The sequence below is a fragment of the Lipotes vexillifer genome, unplaced genomic scaffold (assembly GCF_000442215.2).
Source record: "Lipotes vexillifer unplaced genomic scaffold, Lipotes_vexillifer_v1.1 scaffold117, whole genome shotgun sequence".
Classification (NCBI taxonomy): domain Eukaryota; kingdom Metazoa; phylum Chordata; class Mammalia; order Artiodactyla; family Lipotidae; genus Lipotes; species Lipotes vexillifer.
The window spans coordinates 263970-277288 of NW_006785593.1; the positions used below are offsets into that span (position 1 = coordinate 263970).

The 13319-nt window shown below is 37.7% G+C and overlaps 1 protein-coding gene across 1 annotated transcript in view; it reads left to right on the top strand.

The window, feature by feature from the left end:
* Nucleotides 1-13319, top strand: part of OTOGL (otogelin like) — a 159594-nt gene that overhangs the window by 6980 nt on the left and 139295 nt on the right. The window contains 3 exon segments of the mRNA XM_007457657.1: nt 1937-2003; nt 3885-3983; nt 9651-9805. Coding sequence (XP_007457719.1) covers nt 1937-2003; nt 3885-3983; nt 9651-9805 — 321 coding nt within the window.

Here is a 13319-nt window from a genome sequence, read left to right on the forward strand (position 1 = left end):
GTAAGGTGTTAGGGAGTGTTCTAATTTCATTCTTTTACATGTAGCTGTCCAGTTTTTCCAGCACCACTTATTGAAGAGGCTGCCTTTTCTCCACTGTATATTCTTGCCTCCCTTATCAAAGATAAGGTGACCATATGTGCGTGAGTTTATCTCTGGGCTTTCTATCCTGCTCCATTGATCTATATTTCTGTTTTTGTGCCAGTACCATACTGTCTTGATTACTGTCGCTTTGTAGTATAGTCTGAAGTCAGGGAGCCTGATTCCTCCAGCTCCGTTTTTCTTTCTCAAGATTGATTTGGCTATTCAGGGTCTTTTGTGTTTCCATACAAATTGTGAAATGTTTTGTTCTAGTTCTGTGAAAATTGCCATTGGTAGTTTGATAGGGATTGCATTGAATCTGCAGATTGCTTTGGGTAGTATAGTCATTTTCACAAGAACATGGTATATCTCTCCATCTGTTTGTATCATCTTTAATTTCTTTCATCAGTGTCTTATAGTTTTGTGCATACAGGTCTTTTGTCTCCTTAGGTAGGTTTATTTCTAGGTATTTTATTCTTTTTGTTGCCATGGTAAATGGAAGTGTTTCCTTAATTCCTCTTTCAGATTTTTCATCATTAGTGTATAGGAATGCAAGAGATTTCTGTGCATTAATTTTGTATCCTGCTACTTTACCTAATTAATTGATTAGCTCTAGTAGTTTTCTGGTAGCATCTTTAGGATTCTCTATGTATAGTATCATGTCATCTGCAAACAGTGACAGCTTTACTTCTTCTTTTCTTATTTGGATTTATTTCTTTTTCTTCTCTGATTGCTATGGCTAAAACTTCCAAAACTATGTTGAATAATAGAAGAGTGGTGAGAGTGGGCAACCTTGTCTTGTTCCTGACCTTAGTGGAAATGCTTTCAGTTTGTACTCAATTTGACAATTATGAGGCAAATTTTGGGAATGTATATTCTGGTGAATGTAAAAATGCTGTTGGAAAGGACATTGCCCCAGATGATATACTAAATTGGCATTAAGTTGGAGTAAAAATCCATAATTGATTAGTTTTAATAATCCACAGCTATTTGCTACTATTCCATATTAACCTCTATAAATCCTATGGTTTTATCTGGGTTGCTTAGATTAATATAAATCTCTTTCTTGCTAATTTTTTATGTGTGAGGCATTATGCTGGAATCTTTATATACATTATTTTATTTATTGTTTGAACTACCCAGTGAAGTATATATGTGTCATTGTTCCCATTTTACAGACAAGTAGAAGGAGGCACTAAGTAGTTAAGAAACTTGCCTTAGAGTAAGTAATGGCAGAATCAGGACTCTAATCCAGATCTGTTTGATTCTATAATTCATGATCTTAATGATTACCCTGAAGTGCCTTGGGCTCTATAAACAGATACATTTAAATTTCTACGAACTTTAAAGTGTCAGCTGTCTGAAGACTGAGGGTGTCACACTCACACTTCAGCAGCAGAGACTTCTGTGGATGGTGTCTGCACAGATGGGGCTGCAGGAAGTGGGTACATCACTGTCTGTTGGTCCTTTGGTCCCATGCATTTTCTCCAGACCCATCTGCGCTTGAAAGTATTAAAAAACTGCTACTCCTGCAGGCAAAGCAGTCAGTTAATGCAAAGATTAGATTCTGACTAGGCTCTTTTCCAAGGAGGGCAGGGAGGCAGAACTGAGGTCAGAGAGCATAAAGGACTTGTCAAATTCAGGTAAGAAGCAAAATCAACCTTGAAATCAGATCTAACTACAACCTTAGAGGAGCCCTTTCTGCCTCTCCAAGATTTTGCCTCTATAACCCAAGGAAATATGGAGTCAGCTCTCTATAATTTCTGTGTTTGTAGCTGTTTTCCAGATTTTCCAATTGCATGTTTGTCTTGAATTAAATAATTTAATTCTCTTGAATTCTGATTTCTTTCTTTTAAAGTTTGAAGCAACTTCTCCAAGATATTTCTTCCATGAAGCTATTAATTGGGGTGAGAGTAAAATAAAAGGTTAGTGCTACATCTATGTTTTTGTATTTGCTTTCTCAGAAGACCCTTTTGGGGGATATAGTGAATCAACTCTCAGTGATTTCCACATAATGCATGAAGGAAACTGAGCCAGGGTTGTAATAGTACTTAGTAATAGTTTGTTTACTTCATATAGAAATTTGAATTATATTTGGAAATACACAAGGTTAAGCAGTTAGACAAAGCTGATAACTATACGACCAGGAAAGATATCACTGGGTATCAGGAGCTTTTTTTCTGAATCAATTACTGGCTCCTCGATTCTTTGACATTGTTATTTTTCTTTCTTTTTTTTTTTTGTGGTACAAGGGCCTCTCACTGTTGTGGCCTCTCCCGTTGTGGAGCACAGGCTCCAGACGCGCAGGCTCAGTGGCCATGGCTCACGGGCCCAGCTGCTCTGTGCCATGTGGGATCTTCCCGGACCGGGGCACGAACCTGTGTCCCCTGCATCGGCAGGAGGACTCTCAACCACTGTGCCACCAGGGAAGCCCGACATTGCTAGTTTTGCTTACCAATTTTCCATTTCCATTTAGCAGAATGCTAATGGTAGTTTGAAATTCAATTTGAATTTTTGTTGCATTTAAAATAGCAGGGATTTATGACTAGTTTTGTTTTGGTATCTGTTTTCAGGAGAATACACAGGGTTGTAACTAAATTTTTGAAGGAGATACACTTGCTTGCGTAATTACTTTGACACTTATTGATTGGAAAAATACAAGATTGTAACCTAAGATAAAATTTTAAGATATATATGCCCCCCTAGAAAAAGAAAACTGCATTTAAATTTATGAAAAACATCATTTTAATCTATATTTATGATTAAAGTTAAAGCAGCTCATTTCTCCTCAGTTAAGATATACTTAGAGAGCTGTATGTCTTTAAATGTAGAGACATTTTAGATCAATGAATTTTAAGGTGAAAGGATAATAGAGTTTTTAAATTCTTGCCTTCTGCAGAACTGTGGTTAAAATACCGCAATTAGATAAGTGCCTTTCATGACCTGACCGTATTCCGGAGAAGGCCAATCTTTAGTAAAGACTTTATGGTTACTCAGAGATGTTCTCTAATTCTATTGATGTGTTACTTAAATCCTTTCTGCTTGAGTTTTGCCAGTTGTCTCTTGTGTTCTCCTTATTACAGGAAAATTTTTCACTGTGATTCATTTGCAGTTTTAAAACTCACTAAGGCGCTCATAGTTTCTTTCTTCCTCTTTTCAGCATAATTCTTTGGGGTGATTTTTCTTTCCATGAAAGAAAGAATATTTTTGGTGACAGCCAGCAGTGATGTTGGCTTCTGCCCCGTTAAAATTAACTGTGGGTCAGAAAGAATGCATCCATTTGTAATTAAGCCTGAGGATTAATACACAAACTTCAAATGGAACGTTTCATCATTCTCTTAAAAAAGTAGTTTCCTTGTGAGTTCTATTATATATTGTGCCTGATCCCGTGAGCTAATGATGGACGTTTTTCTTTAATACAACATTTGCTCCTGGAGAAGTAGCTGATCAGCCGTGCCAAACTCCGTCAAGGGAATCATCTGCAGCTTGTGTATTTCTGGTTCTCATCATCTGGGACAGGGATTCCTTACATGGGAACTTGACCTTTCAATTGCTTGAAGGAGGCTAACCTTTGCTCTCAGGGTAGTTTGAGATGTGAAAGCCTGTCTTTCTTGTTTCACGGCACACATAATGAAATGAACTAGATAGAGACTTAAGGGGCTTAAGTCTTTAGCTCATCAAGGCAATAGACCCAGGGTTCTGTTTTAGTTAACAGAGGTTACTGTTAGTCCAAGGTAAATCTTGACATATTTATGTTTATAAAAACTGATGCACGCCAGAAGATAACTTATTTTTTTGCCCTTCAGGTTCTTGTCCTCATGAATGCCTTAACGGAGCTTTCTGTTCTAAGGCTGGTACATGTGACTGTCAAATATTTCAGGCACTTGGGACACGGTGCCAGATTGGTAAGTTTCAGGGATACTTATGAGAGAATTATGAGATGCCGTGGAGAACATGAAGGCATAATTTGCTGTATTAGTGTTCATTCTTTGGGAGTTGGTACAATAATGTTGTGTATTAACTAGAGTACCACAATTTATTTCCTGTAATTTTGAAACAATGTGAAAGAAAATGAGTATGCCCACTTTAACTTCTCACTGAACTCTATTTCCTCAAGTGTTTTTTCTTTTCTTTTCTGTTTTTAAATTTTTATTTAATTTTTAAATTAGAGTTGATTTACAATATTATTATTTTTTCATATTCTTTTCCATTATGATTTATTACAGAATATTGAATATAGTTCCCTGTGCTATACAATAGGACCTTGTTGTTTATCCATTCTATATACAGTGGTTTGCATCTGCTAGTCCCAAACTCCCAATCCAACCCTCCCCTGCCCCCTCCCCCTTGGCAACCACGTCTGTTTTCTATGTCTCTGAGCCTGTTTCTGTTTCATAGCTAGGTTCATTTGTGTCATATTTTAGATTCCACGTATGAGTGATATCATATGGTATTTGTCTTTCTCTTTCTAACTTACTTCACTTAATTTGATAATTTCTAGGTCCATCCATGTAGCTGCAAATGGCATTATTTCATTCTCTTTTTTTATGGCTGAGTAATATTTCATTGTGTGTGTGTGTATGTTTGTGTATGTGTATGTTTGTGTTTCACATCTTTATCCATTCATCTGTCGATGGACATTTAGGTTGTTTCCACGTCTTGGCTATTGTGAATAGTGCTGCTATGAACATAGGGGTCCATGTATCTTTTCGAATCATAGTTTTGTCTGAGTATATGCCCAGGAGTGTGACTGCTGGATCCTATGGAAACTCTATTTTTAGTTTTTTGAGGAACCTCCATACTGTTTTCCATAGTGGCCGCACCAATTTACATTCCCACGAAGAGTGTAGGAGGGTTCCCTTTTCTCCACACCCTCTCTGGCATTTGTTATTTGTAGACTTTTTTTTAATGGTGGCCATTCTGACAGGTATGAGGTAGTACCTCATTGAAGTTTTTTTTTTTAAAACATTTTTTAAAATTTCTTTACTGTTGTATCTATTTTATTTATTTATTTTTGGCTGCATTGGGTCTTTGTTGCTGCGTGCGGGCTTTCTCTAGTTGCGGCGAGAGGAGGTTACTCTTCGTTGCAGTGCGCAGGCTTCTCACTGCGGTGGTTTCTCTTGTTGCGGAGCACGGGCTCTAGGCGTGAGGGCTTCAGTAGTTGTGGCTCCCTCTCATCATCTGGGACAGGGATTCCTTACATGGGAACTTGACCTTTCAATTGCTTGAAGGAGGCTAACCTTTGCTCTCAGGGTAGTTTGAGATGTGAAAGCCTGTCTTTCTTGTTTCACGGCACACATAATGAAATGAACTAGATAGAGACTTAAGGGGCTTAAGTCTTTAGCTCATCAAGGCAATAGACCCAGGGTTCTGTTTTAGTTAACAGAGGTTACTGTTAGTCCAAGGTAAATCTTGACATATTTATGTTTATAAAAACTGATGCACGCCAGAAGATAACTTATTTTTTTGCCCTTCAGGTTCTTGTCCTCATGAATGCCTTAACGGAGCTTTCTGTTCTAAGGCTGGTACATGTGACTGTCAAATATTTCAGGCACTTGGGACACGGTGCCAGATTGGTAAGTTTCAGGGATACTTATGAGAGAATTATGAGATGCCGTGGAGAACATGAAGGCATAATTTGCTGTATTAGTGTTCATTCTTTGGGAGTTGGTACAATAATGTTGTGTATTAACTAGAGTACCACAATTTATTTCCTGTAATTTTGAAACAATGTGAAAGAAAATGAGTATGCCCACTTTAACTTCTCACTGAACTCTATTTCCTCAAGTGTTTTTTCTTTTCTTTTCTGTTTTTAAATTTTTATTTAATTTTTAAATTAGAGTTGATTTACAATATTATTATTTTTTCATATTCTTTTCCATTATGATTTATTACAGAATATTGAATATAGTTCCCTGTGCTATACAATAGGACCTTGTTGTTTATCCATTCTATATACAGTGGTTTGCATCTGCTAGTCCCAAACTCCCAATCCAACCCTCCCCTGCCCCCTCCCCCTTGGCAACCACGTCTGTTTTCTATGTCTCTGAGCCTGTTTCTGTTTCATAGCTAGGTTCATTTGTGTCATATTTTAGATTCCACGTATGAGTGATATCATATGGTATTTGTCTTTCTCTTTCTAACTTACTTCACTTAATTTGATAATTTCTAGGTCCATCCATGTAGCTGCAAATGGCATTATTTCATTCTCTTTTTTTATGGCTGAGTAATATTTCATTGTGTGTGTGTGTATGTTTGTGTATGTGTATGTTTGTGTTTCACATCTTTATCCATTCATCTGTCGATGGACATTTAGGTTGTTTCCACGTCTTGGCTATTGTGAATAGTGCTGCTATGAACATAGGGGTCCATGTATCTTTTCGAATCATAGTTTTGTCTGAGTATATGCCCAGGAGTGTGACTGCTGGATCCTATGGAAACTCTATTTTTAGTTTTTTGAGGAACCTCCATACTGTTTTCCATAGTGGCCGCACCAATTTACATTCCCACGAAGAGTGTAGGAGGGTTCCCTTTTCTCCACACCCTCTCTGGCATTTGTTATTTGTAGACTTTTTTTTAATGGTGGCCATTCTGACAGGTATGAGGTAGTACCTCATTGAAGTTTTTTTTTTTAAAACATTTTTTAAAATTTCTTTACTGTTGTATCTATTTTATTTATTTATTTTTGGCTGCATTGGGTCTTTGTTGCTGCGTGCGGGCTTTCTCTAGTTGCGGCGAGAGGAGGCTTCTTCGTTTTTTTTTTGCAGTACACGGGCCTCTCACTGTTGTGGCCTCTCCCGTTGTGGAGCACAGGCTCCGGATGCGCAGACTCAGTGGCCATGGCTCATGGGCCTAGCCTCTTCGCGGCATGTGGGATCTTCCCAGACCAGGGCACGAACCCGTGTCCCTTGCATCGGCAGGTGGACTCTTAACCACTGCACCACCAGGGAAGCCCCCTCATTGAAGTTTTGATTTGTATTTCTCTAATAATTAGCAATGTTGAGCATCTTTTCATGTGCCTATTGGCCATATATATGTCTTCTTTGGAGAAATGTCTATTTAGGTCTTCTGCCCATTCTTTGATTTTTTTTTCTTCTGTTATTGAGTTGTATGAGCTGTTTGTATATTTTGGAAATTAAGGCCTTGTTAGTTGCATCATTTGCAAATATTTTCTCTCAGTCCATAGGTTGTCCTTTCATTTTGTTTATGGTTTCCTTTGCTGTGCAAAAGCTTATAAGTTTTATTAGGTCCCATTTGTTTATTTTTGTGTTATTTCTATTGCCTTGGTAGACTGACCTAAGAAAACATTGGTATGGTTTATGTCAGAGATTGTTTTGCCTTTGTTCTCTTCTAGTAGTTTCATGGTGTCCTATCTTATATTTAAGTCTTTAAGCCATTTTTGTGAGGGTGTGTTCTAACTTCATTGATTCACATGTGGCTGTCCAACTTTCCTGACATCACTTGCTGAAGAGACTATCTTTTTATCCATTGTGTATTCTTGCCTCCTTTGTCAAAGGTTAATTGACCGTAGGTGTGTGGGTTTGTTTTCTGGGCTCTCTATTCTGTTCCATTGATCCATATGTCTGTTTTTGTGCCAGTACCATGCTGTTTTGATTACTTTAGCTTTGTAGTATTGTCTGAAGTCTGGGAGGATTATGCCTCCTGCTTTGTTCTTTTTCCTCAGGATTGCTTTGGCAATTCTGGGTCTTTTATGGTTCCATATAAATTTTAGGATTATTTGTTGTAGTTCTGTGGAAAATGTCATGGGTAATTTGATAGGAATCACATTAAATCTGTATATTGCTTTGGGTAGTATGGCCATTTTAACACTATGAATCCTTCCAACCCAAGAGCATGGGATATTTTTCCATTTCTTTAAATCATCTTCAATTTCCTTTATCAATGTTTTATAGTTCTCAGTGTATGAGTCTTTCACCTCCTTGGTCAGGTTTATTCTTAAGTATTTTATTTTGTTTTTGATGCGATTCAAATGTTTTTTCCATTTTAAATGGCACTGGCCCATTAAAACCAGGTTTCCAATTCATCTCTCTTTTGCTTTATAAATTAGATTTGTTATTTGGAGCCACTCATTCTTTTTGACTTTGAATTAATGGAACATTCTGTACATAAAAGAGAAATAGTGTTGAGAGCTCTTCAAAGGCAGAAGGTTCTTAAAAATATTTTTATCCGTGGTGTCTAGGTTAGGACCCTACATCAATAATGACTAAAAAGCATTCATTTGTTTAATGAGTATTTATTGAGCATCTACTCGATCCCAGGCTGGGTACTGGGAAGAGTGAGTAATATAGACATGTTTCTGCCCTCTTGGAGGTTACAGTCTAGAGGAGGGGGACCAACACATAACAGATACACAGTAATTATACTTGTGACGTTCTGTAAAGGGAAGTGCAAGATTTTATGAAAATATGCAACAGAGGTAAGGCATACTATCAGAGAAGACTGCCTGAATAATGAATAACTCTGTTTTTTCTTGAAAAGGCCAAAGTTGGCCAAGCCTAATACACTTAGGTAAATTACAAAAAGAAAAGGTAAAATGATTGTGCCTTACCTTTATGCTCCTTCTAGAGTATATTAACACATTTTAATGTCCTAACCAATATGTATTACACATTTTGAGTGCTCCGCAAATGTCACTGATTTTCATATTAATCTAGAATGAAGGGTCTACAAAATCAAAATGGAATGGAAGGTGACCCACAAAGATATAAAGGGAGATAGGCATGCAGGCAACAGGAGATAAAGTTGGATGCTTTAAGACAAACACTGCTTACAATGTGACCAGTTTGAAGTCATGAATTCCTAAATTCCAGCATACTTTGGATGACTAATGCTCCCCATTCCCAGGTCCCAGACTTCTAAACATGACTTTTTGGTCAATGGTTAATTTTCTCTGTGGATGCTATTATTTTTGAAAGAATTGCAGAGACTAGAACACAGTGTTAATTTTTAGAACACTTAGTGGTGACATTTCTTTCTTTCTGAGCCATTATATTTGCTTTATCACTATCACCTTCTTTTACTTTATCATTATCTCCTGTCTTCCTCTCTTCCAGAGTCTTTGTTTGGAAGCAAAAATTAAGGAAGTTTCCAGGGGCTTCCCTGGTGGTGCGGTGGTTGCGAGTCCGCCTGCCAATGTAGGGGACAGGGGTTCGTGCCCCGGTCCGGGAAGATCCCACATGCCGTAGAGTGGCTGGGCCCATGAGCCATGGCCGCTGAGCCTGCACGTCCGGAGGCTGTGCTCTGCAATGGGAGAGGCCGCGGTAGTGAGAGGCCTGAGTACCGCAAAAAAAAAAAAAAAAAAAAAAATTAAGGAAGTTTCTAACATAAATCCTTTCTTCAAAACAACTTGGAGACCATGTTTTTCTTCAGAAGAGTTTGATAGTTTTGAGAGCAGTTGGTAATTTTGTTAGGTATTTTTCCCTGTGATATTGTCCACCAAAGAAGAAAACATTTATTTTAATGAAAATTAGAATCACCCAGCATGACTGAACCTTGCCAGAAACAGGTATAATTTGTTTTATTCTACTAAATATTATCCTATTTCTTTTCAGTGCCAAACATGGGCAGTGGCAGAGATGGGATTTGCAAAAGCTGGGGACAGTACCACTTTGAAACTTTTGATGGCATCTACTATTATTTCCCAGGAAACTGTTCTTACATTTTTGCGAAGGACTGTGGTAATTTGGAGCCTCGGTACACTGTATGGGTAGGTGATTCTAGGACATAATTAACTTAAAAATTATTTCTGGCCAAGTCTGTATTTTTGAAGTACTGGACAAATCATGGAAAATATATAGTAATCATAGCATGAATACTTAGGGCCCTGACTAGGGAAGGAGAGGGTCTGGTTCTGAATGGGATGCGCCAAATTTGTAGCTATTTTGAGTATATTTCTATCAAGATGGAGCCTAGGACTGGGAGAAGAAAGGTTTGCATCCATATGGTAGGGGCATGTAGGCAACACAGAAATGTCTATATCATGGATGTCATAATATCAACTCCAGTTGACATACTCATTCTTCACGTTTTTTTTGATCATTTTGAAGAGAGAGTAGGTTCAGGCATCAATCATATTACTCGTGTATGTTTCCTTCTTGACATGTCCAGTGTGATGGCCATCTGGATTTTTTAAAATGACATACCTCGGTCTAATCTGGGGGCTGGAATTTATTAAATGGAGTGTATGAATTATATAATTATATATATTATATGAATTATATAAACACAGGCTAAAGGATGTGGAGACAGGCAGCCAATTTCTAGGTAGACTGATACTATATGATTGAGCTCAGAGAGTTAGTTCTTAATTGCAGAGTTCTTTCTTCGGAAGAATTCATAGGAGACATCTCAAAATGCGAGCTGCAGAGTAGCTGGTAGAAGTAAGGAAGTAGGGACCTCTTTCCCCGCTGTTGTCTTCCTCTGAATTTTCTGGTATCTCAAAACACAGCCAGAAAACCGCAGTGCTGTCCTGTTCTAAAGCTAAAACCCTCCATAACTATCATTTGTTTGAATCTCTGTTGTTGAATCCCTCCGACTTATGTTGGAGTTGCCTAAATTTTCCTCCTCTCTTAGACGAGGCAAATATTCAAAAGTAGGCCCTAAAGCTTTTCAACAGCAACAAATCCTTGTGCCCTCAAAAGGAAATGAAGTCTATTGAAAGTTAACTTATGGGACATAAGGATGAAACATTGGAGGTCTCTTTAGGTAAGGAAGTTAGTGGCATGCGATTTTAGTTCATACAGGGCTCAGTCCCCTATTATCCTTTACTCATCCACTCTAGGAAGGAGTTGCTGGGTTTATTACTCAAACATCTTCTGACTCTCATTGAAATGTTCTTGTCCAGTGTCTGATCCTTTTGAGGACTAAGGTGTCAAGTAGATAATTGTGTGATCCTAACACACAATGTTCAACTGTGCTTCCAGAGGTAATAGATAGTTGTTTTTACTTGGCCCTGTTTGGTTGGTGGAATTTGCTTTCACATTAACAAATCCATTTACTTTAAATGTCATCTTTCCCCGATTGTAAAAGTTGTTCACCTCTTTTGTAGAAAATTTGAAAAAATTCAAAGAAGTCTAAAAAGTACTATCAGAATGATCAGTCAAGGCTTATCAGTGCTAATGGCTTCATATATTTCCTTCTAAATTTTTTCCTCTGGATTTTATACACATAAATTTGAAATTTTACTATGCATAATTTTATTTCCCGCATTTTCACCTAATATTATATCAAGAACTTTTTTTCCACATCAAATGTTCTTGACAAACACAGATTTTGTTAGCTGTATTTGTTCCAACTATGGAATACTGAAATTATTTAATTGTACCCTGTTTTAAAAATTTAGATTTAAAAAATATTTTCAGTATTTTAAAAGATGTGTGTTAATAAATATCTTTATGCATATATCTTTTTTATGCTCTTGATTCTTTTCTTTTTCTTCTTTAAATTCAATTTTATTTTTATGAAAATAATACATGTACTTAGTTTAAAAGATTTCTTCAAGATATATGAAGCCAAAAAATAGCCCCTCTTTCCTTCACTCCTTGACCCCAGCTGAAGTCTGATGCCCCAAAGGCAATTACTTCAATTTTTTAGCTGTTTCTTCTGGCTTTTACCTAACATGTCAAAATATGCTATTATTTCTTTATTTATCAAAGTTAGGACTTATTTCTTCACTTCTTACTATGGAAATTGGGAAGTCATCTGTTACGTTATCCTTCATGCCCCTAACACACACACACACACACACACACACACACACACAAACACACACACACAAACACACACACTTTCCTTTTCTTCTTCCAATAGTTGTATCACCGTTATTGGTTAAATATGTGGTTTTTATACTATTGTTGTTTACATATTGTACATATATGAAAAATATTTATATAAATATTGTTGAGAGCCAAGCCTAATATGTTATTGTGATTTTATTTCTCTGTACAATTTTATAGAATTAACAGTTACCCCATTTTTCACTTGCTGCATTTTCTATACTTCAATCATTTTTTCCTTCAAAGTATCTCTAAACAACTGTTCTCAATATGGTCAGATACATCAGACAATCTCTCAGTTTCTGTTTCCTTCCCATGAGATGTCCCTTCCTCAGTTCTTCATTTTCCTGTTCCAACTGAGAGTGGTTGCTTTTGAGCCTACTGTACACCTAGCACTCAGGATTTTATTTACCATCTTCCTGGAGAATTTCATTCTTCCCTCTCCTGTATTGGTTTCCCTGTTTCTTAGGTCCCGTGAAGTGTCTAGCAGTCCTTGAATTTTGTTCATACTTGAGAGATAGGCTCTAAAAAGCTTATTGGATGGGTCGATCTTGTTTATAGTGCTTTCTGGAAAGGGAAGATATTTTCCTGGAAAGAGTGTTACCGAACTAGGTTCATTTTGCCCAACTTGCAGCAAGCCAAACTGCTGAGTTGCCGGGGTTTGCAGCAAAGAGAGGGTTTATTAGGCAGCCAAGCAAGGATACAGGAGAACAAATCTCAGATCCATCTCCCTGAAGGCAAGGGTCTTGGGGTGTTTATTGTATAAAGAATAAAAAAGCAGTGTGGCCTGAGGCGTGGAAGCCTGGGGAAAGGTGACTGGAAAAAGGTGTGGGGAATCGTTGTTCCAAAATGGAGGCACTTAGCATGATCTGAGGGTGTTTTCAGCCCTCTGACGTCAGAAGGTCACCACACTTGCACATTGGAGCAAGTTGGAGGGGAAAGGGTCCTCTCCAGTCTTAACCAGCTAACTCAAACTAGACACCCCTGACACCAAGTTTCTGGAAAACAACTCGGGCAAACATCTTATTGTTTAGGCTACATGTTGCCTGGAGTACATGCAAATCTTTGGTAGCAACAATTAAACGACCTTGGTTAGTGAAGGCAGGTGAAATGGATTTGACTAATGATTACCCAATGTTTCAAGAGTGCATAGGAGGGAGAAGTGTGAAATCTTGATTATAGTTTGGAAAACACTTTCAGAATGTTGAAATTCAATTCATTCTGATTTCTGATCATTTTGCATATGGTCTTTTAAAATTTCCCCTCTTTTTTTAAATTTTATTTATTTATTTATTTTTGGCTGTGTTGGGTCTTTGTTTCTGTGCGAGGGCTTTCTCTAGTTGTGGCGAGCGGGGGCCACTCTTCATCGCGGTACACGGGCCTCTCACTGTTGCGGCCTCTCTTGTTGCGGAGCACAGGCTCCAGACGTGCAGTCTCAGTAGTTGT